The sequence below is a fragment of the Urocitellus parryii genome, chromosome 1 (genome assembly GCF_045843805.1).
Source record: "Urocitellus parryii isolate mUroPar1 chromosome 1, mUroPar1.hap1, whole genome shotgun sequence".
NCBI classification, from domain to species: Eukaryota; Metazoa; Chordata; class Mammalia; order Rodentia; family Sciuridae; genus Urocitellus; species Urocitellus parryii.
Genome location: NC_135531.1, coordinates 43,717,055 through 43,738,618, shown reverse-complemented (window position 1 = coordinate 43,738,618; position 21,564 = coordinate 43,717,055). Strand labels below are relative to the sequence as shown.

The following is a 21,564-nucleotide window of genomic DNA, read 5'->3' as shown; positions in this document are numbered from 1 at the left end:
GGCAGAAGGAAGTGGTGGAGAGAAGCAGCTCAGAACATGGCAACCAGGATACCGAGAGTGACTACAAAGTCTCATTCTATTTTGGGCTGCTTTAACAGAATACCAGACAATGGGTAACTTATTTTTAAAGGAATTATTTCTCACAGTTCTCGAGACTCAGAAGTCCAACATCAAGAAACCTGCATCTTGTGAAGGCCTTAATGCTGAATTACTCCATGGCAGAAGGCAGAAGGACAAGAGAATATACATGAGAGAGCAGATGGAGGGAGTTGAGCTCATTCTTTATAAGGATGTCATTCCCACCATGATGAGACTATTCCTGAGGTAGCAGCATTAATGTATTCATGAGAGCAGAGTCCTCATGACCTAATCATCAATTAAAGGCTCTACTTCTCAATAATGTTGCATTGAGGATTATGTTTATGTTTTTTTTTCTTTTTTCTTTTTTGGTACTTGGGATTGAACCCAGAAGGGTTCACTTAACTACTGAGCCACATCCCCAGCCCTTTTTATATTTTTATTTAGAGACAAGGTCTCACTAAATTGCTGAGGCTGGCTTTGAAATGGAATTGCATTTGCTGGAATTACAAGCATGTGTCACTCTGCCCAACCTGGGATTATGTTTCTAACACATGAACCTTAAGGGATACATTCAAATCATAGCTCTAAGACATAGCAAAAGCTATAGCTATAATAATTCACCTTAACAGAAACTGTAGCCCTTGGTAGAATAACAAAACTAGTTTAGCAGGAAGAGAATTGAGGGATAAATACTCCAATCTCTCCTTCCTCCTACACCCACCTTCAGTCAATGCCACCCACTTGCCAAATCTAACCAGATGCCAAAGGCCAAGGAGACATTCTGATGCAATTCACAGATACTGGACAGTGGACCCAAATGAGAAAAGAATATATGGAAACAATTTAGCACACTTCCATAGACCAAGCTCTTACCTTCTCTCTTCTGAACAGTTACAATAACTGGTATTCCTACTTTCATCACATCCCTTCTCTATATATTCTTATATTGTTATTGAATGTTTTTCCAATTAATCAAAAAGACACCAACATAACTGTTATTTTAGCAAAACAGTTGTGATGACTGTTGGTCATTGGCTCAAAAATCCTCACTGAGTTAATTTTGTAGTAAAGGGCAAACTCCTTAAGTCAGTACTTAACTGCTATAAACAACACCTCCACACTCTACCTCAGCCACCCACAAACCCTCCTTTTCATTCTATATAGTCTTATCCAATCACACTGAGTTATCATTAACCCCCCAATCCATCATAGAGATCCATTCTATCTCCCCTCCCCCAATTATTCTCTTTTCTTTGGGTGAAGTGCTTCTTTCTTTTTACATTCCTCACATCATCTCTTCTACCTGTAGAATTACAGAATTTCTGCTCATTCTTTATTATTCCTCAAAGCCCAACTAAATGTCATTTTCTCTGTAAAGATTCCTTTCAGAGTTTTTCCATCCATGTTGTCTGACCAGCACTGTCTGGCACGTAGGGCTTGTGTTGCACTTAGGCAGGGATCTGTGTCTTCCCTTTTAGACTGTGTGCCTAAGAGCCCTGTGCCTTATTCATCTAACTGCCACTCAAGACCCAAAGCAGAGCTTTCTGAAGCTTAAGTTTCCAAAGATGTATTCACTTAATTCAGTCCCAAGAACAAATCCATGTCAAACTAGTGGGTTAATGGTTCATTGGGTTATATGTGTGGATATAATTTTAATTTAAAGATTATTTAAATTTTAATTATTTAAAGGTTATTTAAACTTTAAAGATTATTTTTAGAGGAGTTTTAGATTTGCAAAACTTGAGAAGAATGTACAGAGCAATTCTTCATATCCCCTGTACCCCATATGATATGCACAGCCTCATCCATTATAATATCTCTTACTAGAGTGGCATATTTGTTACAATTGATCAACCTGTATTAGCACCCCAAATCCATAGTTTACATAAGGGTTCATTCTTGGCACACAGCCACCATTATAATATCATATACTGTAGTTTCACTGTCCTAAAAATTCTCTGCAATTTCTTTATTCTTCCCACTGTCTCCTCCAAGCCCTGATCTCCATATTTTTATTTTTTCATTTATGTTTCCTCCATGTCTTTTCATTTATTTTAGTGCCAACTAATATTCCATTGTCTGGATGTATCACAGTTTATCCATTTGCCTGTTTAAAGACATCCTGGTTGCTTCCAAGTTTTGCCACTTATGAATAATGCAGCTATAAATATTCATGTTCTGGTTATTTTTTAATATTTACTTTTTAGTTATAGATGGATGCAATATCTTTATTTTATTTTTATGAAGTGCTGAGGATCGAACTCAGTGCCTCACGCATAGTAGGCGAGCGCTGTACCCCTGAGCCACAACCCCAGCCCGTGCTGGTTCTTATATAGACATAAGTTTTCAACTTCATTGGGTAAATACCCAGGAGCAAAATTGTTGAATTATAGGATAAGGGTATGTTTATTTTTGTAAGAAACCAATAAACTCTCTTCCAAAGTAACTGTACCATTTTACAGTCTCTCTAGCACTTTACATTCCCTGTTGCTCCACACCCTTGCCAGCATTTGATGTTGGTGTTCTGGATTTTGATCATTCTTATAGGTGTATAGTGGTATTTCAATTTTTTAATTTTCATTTCCCTGAAGTCTTCTGATTTGGAGCATCTTTTTATATATTTGTTTGACATTTGTATATCTTCTTCAGCGAGGTGTCTATTAAGGTCTTTGGTGCATTCTAATTGCATTGTTTGTTTCTTATTAGTAAGTTTCACAGGTTCTCTGAATATTTTGGACAACATTCCTTTATCAGATGTGCCTTTGGCAAGTATTTTCATTCAGCTTGTGTCTTGTTTTTTCATTGTTCTGACAGTGTCTTTACAAAGCAGACATTTTAAATTTTAATGAAGTGAACTTTATCAATTCTTTCATGGATCATACTTTTGTTACCATATCTAAAAAGATATCATCAATCCCAGCATCATTTATGTTTTGTCCTATGTAACCTGAACGTTTTATAGTTTCATGTTTTATGTTTAGGTCTCTGATCCATTTTGTGTCAATGTTTCTGAAGGACACAAGGTCTCCTGTGTCTAGATTCATTTGTTTGCATGTAGATGTCCAATTGTTCCAGCACCATTTGTTGAAATGACTATCTTTTGTCCATTCTATTGCCTTTACTCCTTTATGTAAAGATTAGTTGGATATGTATATCTATACACACACACACACAAAGATTTTTTAATATATCTATTGAATATACATGCATATATTTAAATATATATGTATACATATATACTTTTTATTCTTTTCCATTAATCTATTTGTCTATTCTTTTGCCAATACCATATTGTTTTAATGACTATAACCTTATAATAAGCCTAAGAGTCAGTCCTCCAACTTAATTCTTCTTTTCAATATTTTTTTTGGTTGTTCTGAGTTTTCTGCCTCTCCATGTAAATTTTAGAACCAGAACAATATCCACAGAACAATTTCCTGGCATATTTATTTGAAATGCATTTAAACTATATATTGAGGTGGAAAGGACTGATATTTTGACAATATTGGATTTTACTAACCATGAGCATGGAATATTTCTCCACTCATTTCCTTATAATGCTCTTATACATATTTTGTTAGACTTATACCTGCATATTTTATTTTAGGGGTGCTTATGTAAATGGTATATACATTTTTGCCTTAATGCCTTTCCTGTTACTATAATAATATCTGAGACTTAGTAATTCTAAGGAAAAAAAATGGTTTATTTAGCCATAGTTCTGGAAGTCCATGAGCATAGTGCTAGCATCTGCTTGGCTTCTAGTGAGGGTCTGTTGCTGCTCCAGGAAGGACATAGAATCAGAAGGCAGTGAGGCATGTGCAAAGAGACGGGGAGGGGGAAAAGAAGCTGACTCATTTTATTACAACCCACTCTTGAAATAACTAACCCTTTCTCATGGGAACTACATTTATCCTTTCATAAGGATGAACCAACCCCTCACATGACTTAAGTACCTCTTGAAGATGCCACCTCTCAATGCAATTACATTAGAAATTAAATTTCACCATGAGCTTTGGAAGGGACAACCACATCCAAATGACAGTAGGTTTTATTACAAACTCAAATTGTTCATTGGGGCTGTATAGGAAAATAATTGACTTTTGCATATTAATCTTGTAACCTGTGAATTTACTAAATTTGCTTCTTATTCAGGGTGTTTTATTTTGCTTTAGTTTTGTAGTTGCTTCTTGCCTATCTTTCCAGGTTTTCTGTATAGACAACCACATTATCTGCAAAGAGAGATACCTCTTCCTTCATAATCAGTGTGTGTATGTGTGTGTGTGTGTGTGTGTGTGTGTGTGTGTGTATTTAATTTCCTTTCTTTATCTCATTCTTTCATTTCTGTCCTCTTTGTTTCCTTAGTCTGATCAGAGGCTTCTAAATTTTATTGATCTTTTCAGTAAACTAGCTTTCGGGTTCATCAATTTCCTCTGTTCATTTCCTGTTTTCAATTTCATTGATTTATGTCCTAATTTTCATTTTTCTTTTCTTCTGCTTACTTTGGATTTAAATTGTTCTTCTTTTTATAGTTTTAAAAAGTGGAAACTTGAATAATTGGTTTTTAGATCTTTCTTTTTTTCTTGCATTCAATGCTATAAATTCCCCTCTAAGCATTTCTTTTCCTGCATCCCACAATTTTTGGTAAGTTTTGATTTAATTAAAAATATTTTCAAAATTTCTCTTGATATTTTTCTTCTACATATGTTTTATTTAAAAGTATACTATTTAATCTCCAGATATTTATGAATTTTTCAGTTTTCTTTTTGCTATTGATGTATAGTTTAATTCTTCTGTTTTCTAAGAGCATCCATTATGATTTATATTGTCTTAACTTTACTTTAGGTTTGTTTTATGACCTAGAATCTGGTTTGTCTTGGTGAATGTTCCAAGTGAGTTTGTTAAGAGTGTGTCTGGGGGTTGGAGGTATAGCTCAGTGACAGAGCACTTTGCCTAGCATACATGAAAACCTGGGTTCAATCCTAAGCACCATGAAAAAAAAATATGTATGTTTGGTTGTGTTGGATGAAGTGGGCCATACATATCAATTATATGCAATTCATTTCAACTATGTCCTAACTTATTTTCTGCTTGCTGGATTTGTCCTTCTCTGAAAGAGAGGTGTTGAGGTTACCAACTATAATAGTAAATATATCTACTTCTTCTTGCAACCCTATTAATATTTGCTTCATGTATTTTAAGGCTCTGTTGTTGGGTGCATAAGGATTATTTTATATTCTTGGAGAACTAACCCCTTTATCACTTTGTGATGTCCCTATTTATCCTTAATAACTTGCCTTGCTTTGAAATTTGTTCTGCCTCAAATTAATATAGTGACTCCTGCTTTCTCTGGATTAGTGTTTTCATGGTAGATTTTTCTCCATTCATTTACTTTTAATCTATATGTATTTTTACATGTAAAGTGAGTTTCTTGTAGACAACATATAATCGGGTCTTATGTTTTGATCCACTCTGACAATCCTGTCTTAATTGATACATTTGGGTAATTCATGTTCAAAGTGGTTATTGATATATTTAGATTAATATTTGCAATCCTGTTTTCTATTTGCTACTTTTTTCCTTGTTTTTTGTCTTTCACCTTTTTTCTACCTTTTGTGTTTTTAATTAGTTTCTTACACAATTCCATATTCTTGCCTGTCTTAACATATTAGTTGTAATTCTTCACTTTTTTCAGTGGAAGCCTTTTACAACAAATCCAAGTGCACTTTCAATTAACACTGTACCACTTCACAGTTGGTATGAGTACTTTATAATAACAAAAAAAAAAATCTCAGTTCCTTCCACTCATCTCTTGTATTGTTGCTTTCATCCATTTCATTCATTTTTAAGCATAGATCAATAAATATATTTATCTATATAAAGATATATACATAATGATACATAATTGATTACTGTATTGCTATTATGATTTTGAACAAACTGTTATCTGTTAGGCCAGTTAACAATAAGAAGATTTAAAGTTGTTTTTTTTTTTTTACTTCCATTTAGTTCTTCTTCTGTGTTCTTCTTTCCTTTATGTAAATCAGAACTTCTGGTTTATATTTTCTCTTCTAAGGAAATTCTTTTAAAGTTTATTGCAAAGCAAATTTACCAGCAGCAACAAATTCTTCAATTTTATTTGTCTGGGAAAGTATTTATGTCTTATTTGTTTTTAAAGGAAAATTTCACATAGTACAGATTTCCAGATTGGTAGGGGTTTTTCCTTCTCTCAGCTTTAAACATTTCACTCCATTTTTTTCCTTCTTGCATCGTTTCTGAGAAGTCTGATGTAATTCTTATCTTTGCTTCTCTATAGGGAAGGGTTTTTCCACCTGTTGACTTCTTTCAGGATTTTTTTGTCTTTGATGTTCTGTGGTTGAAAAATACACGCCGAGGTATAGGTTTTCTTTATATCTGTCCTTCTTAGTGTTTTCTGAGCTTTGGCATCAAACATTAATTTGAGGAAGTTTTCAGTCATTATTAATGTTTCAGTGATTTCTCCTCTTCTTATCTCTCTTTCTTCTCCTGGTATTCCAGGAGAATACCTGTATGTTGCAGCCTTGATGTTGATCCACATTTCTTTGACATTCTGTTCTGCTTTTTACAGTCTCTGTTTTTTCCATTTGAGAAGTTTCTGTAGAGAGATTCTTAAACTTAGAGATCCTTTACTCAGTTATGTTCAGTCCACTAAATTCCATAAAAGGCATTCTTCATTTCTGTTAGTGGTTTTGATCTCTAGCATTTCCCTTTGACTCTTCTTTAAGAATTCCATCACTCTTCTTACTTGCCCATATGTTTTTGCATGTATGCAACTAAAAAGGAAGACAAATTTTCAGAGATTTTATCATTAGAGCCCTTAGCATATTAATTATAGTTTCTTTAAACTCCCAATCTGATAATTCCAACATTTCTAGTCCTGATGTTGGCTCTGTCTCTTCAAATTGTTTTGGCTTGTTTGTTTTGTTTGTTGTTTTCCTTCTAGTATGCTCCGTAATTTTTCTTGTTTGCAAACATGAGATGATGTTGTGGGTAAAAATAAAAGCTGCAAAGAGGCTTTCAGTAATGTGGATGGTTTGGGGACAGGAGAAGTGTCCATGATTATGTCTCAGTCTTTAGTAAGCCTGTACCTCTGGACTGTGAATTTTACAAGAATTTGTTGGGGTTTTTTTCCTATGTTTTTAGGTGGAACAGGAGGACTACAGTGGGCTAAAGCCAGGCATTTCTCTTCCCCAAGGTCAGTTAGGCTCTGATAAAACCATGGAAGGTGAGGCTCTGAGACTCTAATTATCTAGCTTCTCTTTAGTGCCCTGCTGTGTTTCAAAATGATTCCTTTCCTTCCCCCAGCCAGAAGCCCATGGGGATTTTTCTCTGATATTTATTGTCAGAACCTAGGCAAGTTCCTGGAGGTAAAACTCACAAAAGTACAGGGCTCCCAGTCTGTCTGGGTCCCTCTGAAGTTTGTAACTCTCTCATTTGTCCACTCGAAGCCAACAACCATTCATCAACTGCAGTTCAGGGTTCCCTACCCCAGCACTTGTCCTCACAGAGGTCTCTGTTCTGAGATGTTGTGATTCCCTGTATAGGCCTGTCTGCCTCTCCAAGTTGGGGGTCTGCAGTTAGCCCTGTGACCTTACTTTTTTTATGGATCTGAGTTCTGGGTTAGCATTTTCAGCTTAACCAAGCATCCCAGGGTTATAGTGTTTTAACACATGGATTTTTGATAACAACAATATCAGGGCAGGTCAGTTTAGAGGGGCAAGTATCTACTGCCCCTCAAATTTCACCACTAGTTCCCTTCCCGAATTACTAGAAAATAAGCTTATTTAAGATATCCCTAAGTTGCGCCATTCTTTCAGCATACTGTGCAAGGGAGGATGGAAAGAAAAGAGCTGCACCAATGTAAATGACTATTTTATGATTGTTTATTCAGTATGTGGTGATGTGGTTAAGAAATTTTAACACACACACACACACACACACACGGGGTGGGGGAGGGAGAGCTGTTCTGTGCCAACTATTTGAACTTTGTCAAAATTCTGTAAATATAATTTAACTCCAAGTAAATTCATAATGCCAAAGGATAATTATAAATGTAATATGTCAGTGATCCAATTTTTAAGGTGAAAGAATGTTCAAGAAGGAAGGGACTACATAGTCACTTAAGTCCAACCCTTCAACTTCTATGTGGAGAAACTTGGGCACAGATAGATCATTACTTACCCAAAGTGCACATAGTGCCCATGAAGGAACTCAGGCCACAGGACTTCCAGTGCTTGATAAGAGAATGACTGCAAAGTCACATGAGCCCAGGGTAAAGAAGGAGAAAGTCAAGTTTACAAAATCCATCCTGATTACCCTGGGGGCAGATTCTGACCTGTGGTATTAACCAGAATTCCATCATTGTGACAAAATACCTGATATATGCAACTAAAAAGGAAGACAAATTTTCAGAGATTTCAGGCCATGGTCAGCTAACTCTGCCACTTTTGCACCCGTGGCAAGGCAGACTGTCATGGCAAGAAGTATATGGTAGAGCAAAACTAACTAACACATGGTGGCCAGGAAGCAGACAGAGAGAGAAAGGGCAGCGTCCCGGGATCCCCTTCAAAGCATGTCCCCAGTGAATCAACCTCCTTCCACCACTTCTCAGAAGTGCCACAGGCTGGCAATCAAACCTTTAAACATGAGCCTTTGGGGGATATTTCAGATTCAAACCATAACACCTTTTGGGGAAGCAGGAGGCTTCAAGGGTAACCTAAGCTGACCATATCCGCTCCCCCATGCTCACTTGTAGAGGGGAAGTGAATGGAGCAGAGTGAGGAAAACAAAGATTGGCCTGGGAGTAAAAAAAAAAAAAAAAAAGCGGAGAAAAGATAGAGAAAAGGGGGCGGGACAAAGAGAAGAAAGAGAAGCCCAAAAGTATGAGTAAAATTCAATTCTGTTTGATTTTCCCTTTCGTTTATGAGGATTGTTTTACCCGTTTATTTATTCATTGCTCAGTGCATATTTACTAGGACTTACTCTTTGCTAAGCTTCATTTCAGCAGAAAGTTCCTAGAAACAGTTTGGCACAGACTATACAACTCTCCAGTTCTGGAGATTTCATCTTGCTAGGCAGCCAGACCTTTTCCATACACTAACTCTGCAAGAAAGAAGTTTGTTTTCCATGCTAAGTATTCGTACCACCATTTCTGTCTTCCGCATTCTCTCCAAGAGAGTCAGCCCCAGGCTTTTGGGTTCAGTAGCCTCTGGAATCCAGGCCACGAAAAAAGCCTGAATCCAAAGGAGTTAACCATGAGGATGGTGCAAACTCTATACCAGGGATCTTGAGTACCTTTCTGCCTCTTGTTAGCCCCAAACCTCTAAGTCTCAAACATTCAGGAAGCACAGATTTGCATATTCCCATTCCAGTCTAACATGTCTGACTCCTGCTGAACTTGGCCAGAGTGGTCTTTTTACAACCCCAAACCACCCAATCTTTTAGGAAGAACATAGGACTAAAATACTAGCCTCTGCTTTATACCATCACCATCACAAGACAAGCAATGCAAACATCCCATCATTCAAGACAAGAAAGATGAGAGTTCCCTCCAAAGGAAGTTACCATGGAATTTATTCACCAGACATATATATGGTAACAAATAACTAACTAGTCCCAAAACTTTCCACTTAAGACTTTCTTCAGAGGTTACCTAGAATAAAAAGATACAAAATCAGGATTTTTGCAATCTTATTTTTGTTTTTGATCCATCTTTCTGGAACAAAATGATAATGCATTAATTTAACTTTCTCCTTGATAAGGCTTCTTCTGAGTCAGGCTTTCCTATCTCTCTTCCTCCTTGAAACCTAAAAGAAAACAGCTAGAACTCAGATAGTTCTGGAACAACAGTTTTCAGAGTACATCAGGTAACATTATGGATTACCTATGGACAAAACCAAAGAGAATAAATCCAACAAAAACAAATCCACAATCCTGGGCTGGCTGCCCCATGCAGAATTCTGGAACTCTACCCCTATTAAATAACATTCCCACCAATGTAAACTCATTCTCCATTCTTCCCTAGGGCTCATCTGGGCAACATTCCCATTTCTTCTTCTTGGCATTTCCTGGTCTCTGTGACCCTCCCTGGCCTCCCAGGTCTGAGCATACCTTTGGCTGACACCCAGCCCAGACTGCTAAGAAGGGAATTCTGTCACCAGGAGACTGTCATCAGGGACTTGGCTTACAAACCAGTTCTGTCCAGGGCTCCTTCAAATTCTCATGAGAGTGTACCATGGTAACCGTCCTAGGAGAAACTTTTAAAGTACCTCCTATTTAACTTTAAAGAAGCCTTCAGTTGGTAAGGTATGCATCCCTGCCACTGATGTTGCAAGCTGAAACATCAGTTCCACTTTAGTTCCACCAGTATGAACAGGCAGAATTAAAAAAAAAAAAAAGTGACCACTCCTTTCATCAAAAACAGAATGAGGTAAAGCACAAAGACACTACAGAGTCTATCCTGGCTCAGTTAATTCACAGCTGTCACCTTGGGCAAGTTACTTAATCCCTCTGGGCCTTCCTTCTCTAACCTCTGCAATATGGGGATAATAATAGTATGTTCCTCATGGGATTGTTGTCAGGATTAAATGAGTTCATGGACTGGTTTAGAAAGGTGCCAAGCACAGAGCATTCATTCAGTAAATGCAGCTATCACTGTTATTTCTGGGAGAATCCTAAGGAAAAGAAAAATACAAATGATAATGTTATAAGTGAGATCCAGGTGTAGAGGTAAGCCAACTAAATGGAGGGGCTGGGGTTGTAGCTCAGTGGCAGAGTGCTTGCCTAACACGTGTGAGGCCCTGGGTTCAATCCTCAGCATTATCATAAAGATAAATAAATAAAAGATAAAGGTATTGTGTCCATCTGCAACTACAAAAAAATTAAAAAAAAAAAACTTTCTGGAAAATTCAGGACAAAAGCCATTTTGGAGGAAAAGTATAAATGGGGGTTAGGGGTTTTCTTCACTTACCCAGAGAGGTGATCTACAGTTTTGCAGCTCCCAAGACACTTGCTGCTTGGGACTGGCTGGCTACGATCCAGAAAGAACAGATTCAGGGGTCATTAGCCCCTATTTCAGCTGCGCATTTTCAAGTGACTCTTCCCAAGGTGAGAAGGGGAGGATGAGAGAGGTGTGGAGGGTTTCTGTTTTTCTCCATATGTTCTTAATGCTCCCTCTCCCACAAAGAAGGGAAACTCTTTGTGGGAGAGGGAGCTACTCCCTTACTGGGTGTTTTGACCTTTGAGTCACCTTGGCAGCCTGAATTCTTTGGCTCTTCCAGGAAATTTTAAACAAAATGAATTTACTGAGCTAGCATTCCTTTTGATTTTTCCTTCTTCAGTGGCTAGCTAGCGCTTTTCAAGAAAAAACACCTCTTATTGCCTAAAATGTATTTCAGACCTTTGACCTATATGTAGTAACATCAAGTGAAATAATCTTGGAAAAGTTGATAAAGCGTGAAAACCCAGCTGTGTTCAGTGCATCAGACTTCTGATGACAGGCACGCCGTGGAACATAAATAGTGGGTCAAGTTTACTTAAAAGTCCTTGTAGGAAAAGGAAAAATGGAGGGAAAAGAAGACAAGAGGGAAGACAAGAGGAAGAGAAGTTTGTAAGCAAGGATCACTTTATGGGTACATGTCCAGTGCACTGATAGAGGGCCCAGTGCTCAGAAGAGAACCCTGTGCTCGGGGTACAATGCTCTGGGCTCACCGTCTAGAAATCCTCAATTTATTTTGTAAAAATCCAGTAAGACAAAATCTGATAGGACCTGGGTCAGAGGCTCAGTGCCCTGCTTCCTTGGTTCCCACCCAACAGCTGCTGCTGCCCTCTGCTTGTGACCTTGGCCTGGTCATAAACCCTGGGAGGCCCAGGCTTGATCATGTGCACAGGCATAAGGCAGTCCCAGGCACCCTCAAGGATCTGCATTTATGATAAGAATTCCTAGCACAAGGAATACCACAGTAAATAGTATATAAAAATCACTATAACAAGGCGAGAGACACCATGGTTGAAAGGAACTATTTTTTTTCCCTGCATCATGGGGCCACGGTGGGTACTCACCACTTTTTTTTTTAACGTTAAAAATTATAGCCAGGCTCAGTGGCATATGTCTGAGGCTACTTGGGAGGCTGAGTCGGGAAGATTCCTTGAGATTAAGAATTCCAGACCAGCCTAGACCACAGAGTGAGAACCCATCTCAAAATTAATCAATTAATTAAATTGAATCGACTCTTCCAGTTCCTAGTAGTCAACCTCAACAGTAAAAGAAGAAAATAAAATGACAGACCTGTCAAACAAGTTGTTATCTAAGTGGCCCAAACATCAAGCCAGGTCTGATGTCACTCATTTACACTCATTTATAGAACTGAGGTCTATCCTTAGTTCACTGGTTATAGAAGACAATTTCACTCTTATGGGAGACAAAATAATAATAATAATCCTTGCAGAAATTTGGGACAAGTGCAAAATTGTTGGAGATATTAAATAAAATTTGTAGGAAGCCACTGTCTTGAACTAGGTTCCCATACTGAGCCCCATCAAAACATTAAAAAATAAAAATGGCATCAGCTTTGCTTAAGTTCCATGGCACCAAAGCAAAATTATTATCTGACTTTCAGCGAAAGTAGGAGAAATAAGGCTGTATTTCCTAAACAGACCAACCATCACAAAAATGAAGTCCCTTCTTCTTTAATTCTTATGTCCTTTTAATCTTTAGAAAAAGAAATCTGAAATCATCTAGTATTAGTGTTATATTTCTACTGTTCTGTCTCAATTTGCTTTTTGTTCTTTGTTTCTGTCTTTGTTTGTTTGTTTGTTTGTTTGTTTTCAACTGTTTTCTCTCAATAAAACCAAACTCCTTTGCTTAGCCTTTTGGGGCACATATTCTATATTATAGAATGAAGTATTTTCTGGTTTTAGAATAAAAAATAAAAGCAATTAAAACCTTTAAAGTGTAGTAAATTTGTCCCTTGAGATATAATTTGTATAGAACATATTTTGCTTCCATGTTTTCTTTTCTCTCCATGGATTGTTTTGTGTTGTTGTTGTTTTGTTTTTTCACTCTGTATTTTCAACTTAACAGCGATACACAGCACTGGATTGTTCATACGGGCATTCTCTGACTCTGCTTTTCAGAGTGGAAACAGAATCCTGTGTTCCATCATTCTGAGCCACCATCAGGGTCCATCCATAATCAACTACGACGATGAGAGTGGGAAGACGTGTGTACACATCGCGGCAGCTGCAGGCTTCAGTGACATCATTAACGAACTGGCAAGAGTCCCCGAGTGTAACCTGCAGGCTCTAGATGTGGATGACAGGTATCCATGGCAGAAAGTGCTGGAAACTATCAGACATCTTCCCTGAATGCAAATCATAAAATAAACATGTTCAAGGAGTTATCCTATACGATTACATCCTTCTTGCCTGTAATACACATGTGTCTATGACAATAAAATTTGTTCTGTTTCAGTAAGAGAAGGAAAAAATCGTTGTTGTGGAGAGAAATACTGTGACTAGGTATTGTCAGATTTTCCACTTTTTGCTAAATGTTTTCAGTGTTCTCAGAAGGCTTTTGGTAGATCAGTTTCCTGTTCTGTGTCCTTTTCTCAGCTGTAGGTTTTGTTTTCTTTATTCCTGGATTATGTCATAACATCAACAAGTTCTTATTACCCAGAGATGAGCATAAGTGAGGCTTTGTATTCAGAATTACTGGGCTTCTAGAACTGGAGGGACCTTCTTAGGTTTTGTTCAATCATTGAAATGCATTGGTTGGAAAGGAAGCTGAGTCCAGGAAGGTGAAGAGTCTCATTCTCAGAGCGAGCTGCCAACTCAATGAAGATTTGTACCCCTGTCTTCTAGATTTACAGCTTTTCATCTACACTGTCTTTACTTTCATTTTCCTTTGGCATTGAGTTGATGGAAATGTAAAGAAATATATATATATATATATATATATATATATATATATATATATATATATATATATATATATATATAAAACCACAAACAAGACTATTGGAAATAAGTAGAAGTTTTGTATACTATAGTTTTTTACTCTTTTCTACTGAAGTGCAGAATTACTCATCCACTTATCATGATGTCCCAAAAAAGCACTTCCCTTCACACCAGGAATTCTTACAACAGGGAAACAATTTGGGGGTTCCACATAGGTCTCAGAAGCTAAAAGTGGGTTTCATTGAAATGAAGGCATAAATCCTTGAAAATAGACTTTTTTTTTCTCCTAAGGGTAGGCAGTGATCCTGAGCAGGTAAAAAAGTAGAGGCATGTTAGTTGCATGAGGAGAAAAGGTGAATTATCCATAAAGAAAAGAAAGGAACAAATTTCGGAAAGGAGGGCTGAAGGGACATTTTCCCAGTTTAAAACACTCTTAGAACCATCTCTGAACAGACTATTTCCCCTTTTGCAGTACTATGCAGTTAGCAAAGAAAATCCAATTCCCTGGGCCTCGGGGAAGAAAGTAAACCAAGGGGAGGAAAAACAGTACAAAAAGTCCAAGGAACCTTAAGGTAAGTTCAGAGGAAGGACATCCCCAAGGAAAGCCCAGTTTTTCTGCTCCAAAGCTCAATTCCTTGTGCACAAATCAAGTCATTTGATGCCTCCGTTTTGTTTTGTGTTTTTTGCCACTGAATGTGTGAAGGTGCCTCACGCTAAGACTAGTAGTTTCTGTGAGTAGTTGAAGTTTTCAAAATTTTCACCGGCTTCAGTGTTTTAACTATTTATAGTCATTATGAATTCCCTTCCTTTTTCTTTGCTTCCCTAATGAGAATTTTATCAAAAGAAAATTTTTTTTCGTGAAAAGGGAGGAAAATAAAGTAGCAACTAAAAAAATAAAAAAGATAGAGAAAAAATACGGAGAATTAGTCCTCCTTAATATTTAAGTACTTCCTAAATCTACAGTATTTAAGATATTGTGGTACTCACCTAAGATTCATGGCACTGAAGCATAATCCATAACCAGTGCGTGTATTTTAAATGTCCCAAATTATCGTTTTCTGAGGTCACAAGTTCCTTTCATAAGGAGCTCATTTGTCTTTTTTTTTTTTCTTGGTTGTTCAAAACATTACAAAGCTCTTGACATATCATATTTCATACTTTAGATTCAAGTGGGTTATGAACTCCCATTTTTACCCCATATACAGATTGCAGAATCACATCAGTTACACATCCACATTTTTACATAATGCCATATTAGTAACTGTTGTATTCTGCTACCTTTCCTATCCTCTACTACCCCCCTCCTCTCCCCTCCCATCTTCTCTCTCTATTCCATCTGCTGTAATTTAATTCTCGCCCTTGTTTTTTTTTCTTTCCCCTCACAACCTCTAATATGTAATTTTGTATAACAATGAGGGTCACCTTCCATTTCCTTGCAATTTCCCTCCTCTCTCCCTTTCCCTCCCACCTCTCGTCCCTATTTAATGTTAATCTTTTTTTCATGCTCTTCCTCACTGCTCTGTTTTTAGTTGCTCTCCTGTGTAATACTCCATTGTGTATAAATGCCACATTTTTTAATCCATTCATCTATTGAAGGACATCTAGGTTGATTCCAAAGTCTAGCTATTGTGAATTGTGCTGCTATGAACATCGAAGTGGCAGTATCCCTATAGTATGCTCTTTTAAGGTCCTTAGGGAATAGACCAAGAAGGGCGATAGCTGGGTCAAATGGTGGTTCCATTCCCAGCTTTCCTAGGAATCTCCATACTGCTTTCCATATTGGCTGCACCAATTTGCAGTCCCACCAGCAATGTACAAGTGTACCCTTTTCCCCACATCCTCGCCAGCACTTGTTGTTGTTTGACTTCATAATGGCTGCCAATCTTACTGGAGTGAGATGGTATCTTAGGGTGGTTTTGATTTGCATTTCTCTGACTGCTAGAGATGGTGAGCATTTTTTCATGTACTTGTTGATTGATTGTATGTCCTCCTCTGAGAAGTGTCTGTTCAGGTCCTTGGCCCATTTGTTGATTGGGTTATTTGTTATCTTATTGTCTAATTTTTTGAGTTGTTTGTATACTCTGGATATTAGGGCTCTATCTGAAGTGTGAGGAGTAAAGATTTGCTCCCAGGATGTAGGCTTCCTATTTACCTCTCTTATTGTTTCTCCTGCTGAGAAAAAACTTTTTAGTTTGAGTAAGTCCCATTTGTTGATTCTAGTTATTAACTCTTGTGCTATGGGTGTCCTATTAAGGAATTTGGAGCCGGACCCCACAATATGTAGATGAGAGCCAACTTTTTCTTCTATCAGGCGCAGAGTCTCTGATTGGACATTCTTCTACCAAGTTCTCCTTCCTGCATATGTCAGGGCATTCTCTGGGGAATGTTCCCATGTTTTATAACCCATCCCTTGGCTATTGATACTCCAACCAATGCTACAGCCTTACACTCATCGTCTCTTGCCATCCAGAGACCACTATATCAGTCCAATGCTTTTCTCTGATGAATTTCTTCTAGATCATAGGCCCTGACCTTCAGTTCCCACTATGATAAGTGGAATAGTGTGCTATGTTTGCAGGACTCCCCTGAAGCTTAGAGATAAGAAAGGAACTATAGCTTAGATGATTTGAAATCAGGTGATACAGGTTTGCCACAAAGACCCTCGGTATATTTATCAGAAGTTTTCTGTATGTACCCCTCATTTATTATCAAAACAAGGTTAGTTTTCCACCCTATTCTTCTGGACTTCTTCCATGGTAGTGATCAGAGGAATTAAAACCATCCTGTCTTTGCAATCATTGTAAGGAATATTTCACAAAACTTCCAAGTGAATTTTCACATGTTGGTAAGCCTGAGTAGATCAATGTCCAACTCTTCAACTAATGAATTTATTGACAATATATTCTTTAGATAGGAGGTGCCTCAGCTGGTTTTAAAATAAATATTGTCTGGAGACCTCTCACACATAGAATGGGACAAATCATATCTGCCTCCTTCAAATACACAAAGTTATTGATCACTGAATATGTGGCCCTATTAAGTATTATACAATTGCTACTGTAGCATAACAAGAAGGGGGGGTGTTTAGTTGAGAGCATGAACTATTTGGGGGAACTATGGGACTATCTTGTATACATGGATGCTCTCCAAACATTCTAATCCAGGCCCCTTGACAAATACCCGACTGTAAATACTTTTCTGCCCAGCCAGCAGTCTAATATTATTAATAGACTAACAATATTATTAGTCTAATTTTACCACCCATGCCAGAGAGGTCACTTGGGCCTCTCAGAAGTGCCCTTCAGCCCAGGGCTGGGATCTTAGCCCAAGGCCTCCCATCTCCTCCTTTCCTTACCCAGGATTGGCCCATTTCCAGAGTGAATGACAGGAGGGATAACCATTCTCTTCATGGGAGACCCCATTCATAAGGATGTCATTTTTCCCTTTGCCTGTCTCCATCCTGCCCCATCCCCCCAGAAAAAAAAAATCAGAGCACGCTGGTATAACACCAGTATGTCAGCCCAAATATGGTTTACTCCATCCTGAACAAGCCAAGTATAGAACTGAATGTCCAGATCCTCCTCACAGTATTTTTCAGAATGGCCTGGTGACTAAGGTTATTCATCTTCTTCCATCTTCAGGATCTTCTCTGATCTCCTGGTGACAACTTCCAAGCAATTGCAGGTCCATAGTTTCCAAAGATAGTAACATATAGGCACAGAGCATCATAAAACTACAGTTAAGGCACATTTCTTCAGAGTAAATATAATCTGCAAAGAAGCAACTCTCTTCCAACAGGTTGACTTTCTATATGCTTCAGAATTAAGACATAGCCTCTCAAACTTCTCTTTCAGATAAAAGTATTTGCTGAACATGAGAAACACTTAAAAACCCACTGGGATAGGTACAAAATCAAGTAGTCTAAATTCTCATTTCTACCTATAGAAATTTTTTTTTAAAAAAATTAGTCTAATATTACCCAGAATTATTGTGTCATTAGTATAATACAAAAAGCATTATCATAAATGTTTCCCTTTATTGACTATTTTTAATGAGCTCCTAAATATGCCAGGCAATGTGCTAGGTGCTAGAAGCAACACCATGTGAAATGCTCCATTTCCTTCCCTTAGGGAGTTTATTGTATATATAAGAGGAAAGGATGAGCAGAACGTTGTGGCTCATGCCTGAAATCCCAGTGACACTGGAGATGAAGGCAGGAGAATCTCAGGAATTCAGTGAGGCCCCAAGCAACTCAGCGAAATCCTGTCTCAAAATAAAAAATCAATAGGGCTGATGATGGGATGTGGCTCAGTGATAGAGTGTCCCTGGTTCAATCCCAGTACCCTCCTCCCTCACCAACAGAAAGGGAAAGGATTGCATATTTACTATGTCAAGTATCAATGTCATGTTACGACGACCCAGATTTTAGAAAGTTATACTGATTGTTATCATCTGTAAATTAACCTAACTTCTGGTTTTGAATCATCTCAGTAGAGTGGTGGTAAACCCAGTTCACCTCCCTCTTTCTCAGGCCCCACTTTTCCTTATTGCGCCATGGTTCTGGAATTTCGGGGGAGTACCAAGATGCATAGGGACAGAGGCGGATGATGGTACACCTCATCTTTTGCCCTTGTTCTTTCAGGTCTGATGACATTCAGCTGTTACCAGGCTGTGCTTGACAGTACAGTGACCTTGGGCTGCCAAGGATCCCACTGCCGAGACACACCAGAGTCATGCTGGGCCATCCCTCCCAGGGCCTCCACCAAGGAAATGATACTCTGGCCCCCGTTGCCCTGGAATCCCAAAGTCCTTCATGCTCTTATCACCGTCTTATCACACAGCTGAGGGGGGTTCTCTTTCCAGCCATCTCTCTTTATAGGTTCAGCTAAATATTTTGTCTTCGCTCCAGATCTGCAGTTAGTTTTGAACTTGACTTTTGGAAACTGACTTCTCTTTTCGACCCCATCACATCCCTCCCCCGAGGTTAAGTACAAAGTCAATCATCCCCTTAAACAAGGGAAGGAGAAAGGGTAGAAAACTATGAGTATAGTTCTGTATCTCCAAATATGATACCACCTCATTAATAAGTGATGTTCAGAAAAGTGGGCCACATATTGGAAAAACAGTTTGACTCCATACCTCACTGCACATGCCAAAACATGCATCTAGAAGCACACACTTTTTATTTTTAGTCCAAATATATCTAGAAAAAAAAATACTGGTTTTCTTCTTATATCCATCCAGAAAAATTTACTCTTTTTTTTAATGTATGAATCTATAAATTTTAACATGAGTAGATTCATATAACTACCACAAACAAATTTCAAAACAAACGCCATCAACTCCAACATAAACTCATGTTGATCACTATAAAAGTTTTCCTTTTATAGTTAGTTCCTCTCCCATCCTAAGCCTTGGCAACCACTGATGAGTTCTCTGTCCCTATAGTTTTGTCTTTCCCAGAATGTCACATATATGGAAATACAGGTTATATATCCCTTAGCCAAAATGCTGAGGATCAGAAGTGTTTCAGATTTCTGATTATGTTTTTTTTTTTTTAATTTTGGAATACTTACCTATATATAGTAAGATATCTTGGGATGGGATTCAGATCTAAACTCACAAATTTGTTTATATTTCTTTATTTATTTGGCACCAAGAATTGAACACATGGGTACTTAACCACTAAGTAACATCCCCAGCCTTTTTTTTTTTTTTTTTTTTTTTTTTTTTTAAAGACAAGCTCTCACTAAGTTGCTTAGGGAGTTGCTTAGGGCCTCTCTAAGTTGCTGAGCTAGCTTTGAACTTGTGATCCTCCTGCCTCAGCCTCCCAAGCCACTGGGACTATAGGCATGCACCACTCTGTGAATGCCTGTAATTTGTTAATTTTTATACACCCAGGCTGAAAGTAATTTTAGTGCACCTGCATTATGACCATAACCTTTCAGATGGAACCAGGTATGGAAATGTCCATTTGGGGCATCATAATGGTGCTCAGAAAATTGCAGAGTTTGAAGCATTTCAGATTTAAGATTTTTGAATTAGAGAAGCTCAATATATATACACCATTTAATTTTTTTAGATCAATTTAGGTCACCCAGCAGAACGCATTAAAATTCATCTATATTGTTGCACATATCAGTAGTATGTTCTTTATAAGTGAGCCACATTTTTTTTTTTTTAACCCATGGATCTCCTGAAGGACACTGGGTTGTTTCCAGCTTTTGACAATTAGGATAAAGCTGCTGTAAACATTAAGAATGGGTTTTTGATTAATGTAAATTTTCATTTCTCTAAATCAGCATGTAGAAGTGGGATTTCTGATTCATAGGATCAGTATATGCTTAACTTTAGAAGGGACTGCCAGACTGTTTTCCAGAGTGGCTGTTAACCATTTTACATTTCCACCAGAAATGAATCAAATTTCTAGTTGCTCCACATCTTCACAAGCACCTGCGATTGTCAGGCTTTGTTTTGTTATTATTTGGTTTTCCTTATTTTAGCCATTTTAATAGGTGTGTAACAGAATCTCATTGTGGCTTTAATTTGCATCTTTCTAATGAAAAATGATATTGAGCGCCTCTTCATGTGCTTATTTACTATCCAGACATCTTCTTTGATTTGTCTTTTCAAAATGGGTTTTTTTTCTTATTGTTCAGTTCTGAAAGATTTTGCCCTAATTACAAAGCCCTTTGTTGTATGTATGATTTGCAAAGACTTTTTTCCTAGTTTCTGGCTTTTCTTTTTATTTTCTTAAGAAAATGTTAGTTTTGCTATCTAATAACTGTTTAAATACTGTTGAATATCTACCTTCTAGCTAATAAAGCGCTTTCTAAGCATAATATCATGCAAGATACCAAAAAAAAAAAAATTAAAAAGTAACTAAATGTGATTGTTTTAAAAAATACTTTTTGGAAAAATCAAACCTTAAGTAACAAATTCAAGAAAATATATGCATAAGAATAATCTGTAAAAGATCAGTGTCTTTAATATATAAAGAGCCCATACAAATTAGTAAGAAAAACATGAATTCACCAATAGAAAACTGGACGAAGGGCATTAAGAGTCACCTCAATGAAAAAATTCAAATAGCTCATAAGCATATTGCAAAAGTTCAAACTTACTATTAAATGAATGCAAAGGAAAACAAGAGGAAAGCATCATTTTGCCCCCCAATCTGGCAAAAAAAAAAAATGTTAAACATGGTGATAAGAAGAGGAAAAAGGTCCTGCTGTGAGAGGGCACACTGCAGCCAGTCTTCCTGGAAGACAGTTGGGCACCATGTAAGAGCCTGAAGACGGTGCCTAACCTTTGACCCGCTACTTCCTCCTCCAGGAAATTCTCAGAAAGGCCAGAGGAGAGGGAAAGCCAATGTTTGGAGCTTGAGGAGAGGCTCCTGCGGGTACACCCATCATCCTCAGGACCAGTTCACGGATACTATTTCCATACTATAAATAGCAACAGGATTTTGCTCCTTCAACCTGAGTT

At 37.6% G+C, this 21,564-nt stretch overlaps 1 protein-coding gene across 1 annotated transcript in view; it reads left to right on the top strand.

Moving 5' to 3' along the window:
* Ankrd55 (ankyrin repeat domain 55) overlaps window positions 1-21,564 on the top strand; it is a 73,054-nt gene that overhangs the window by 35,025 nt on the left and 16,465 nt on the right. The window contains exon 6 of the mRNA XM_026385952.2: window positions 13,255-13,439. Within this exon, the coding sequence (XP_026241737.2) occupies window positions 13,255-13,439 (185 nt within the window). The remainder of the gene's footprint in view (window positions 1-13,254; window positions 13,440-21,564) is intronic.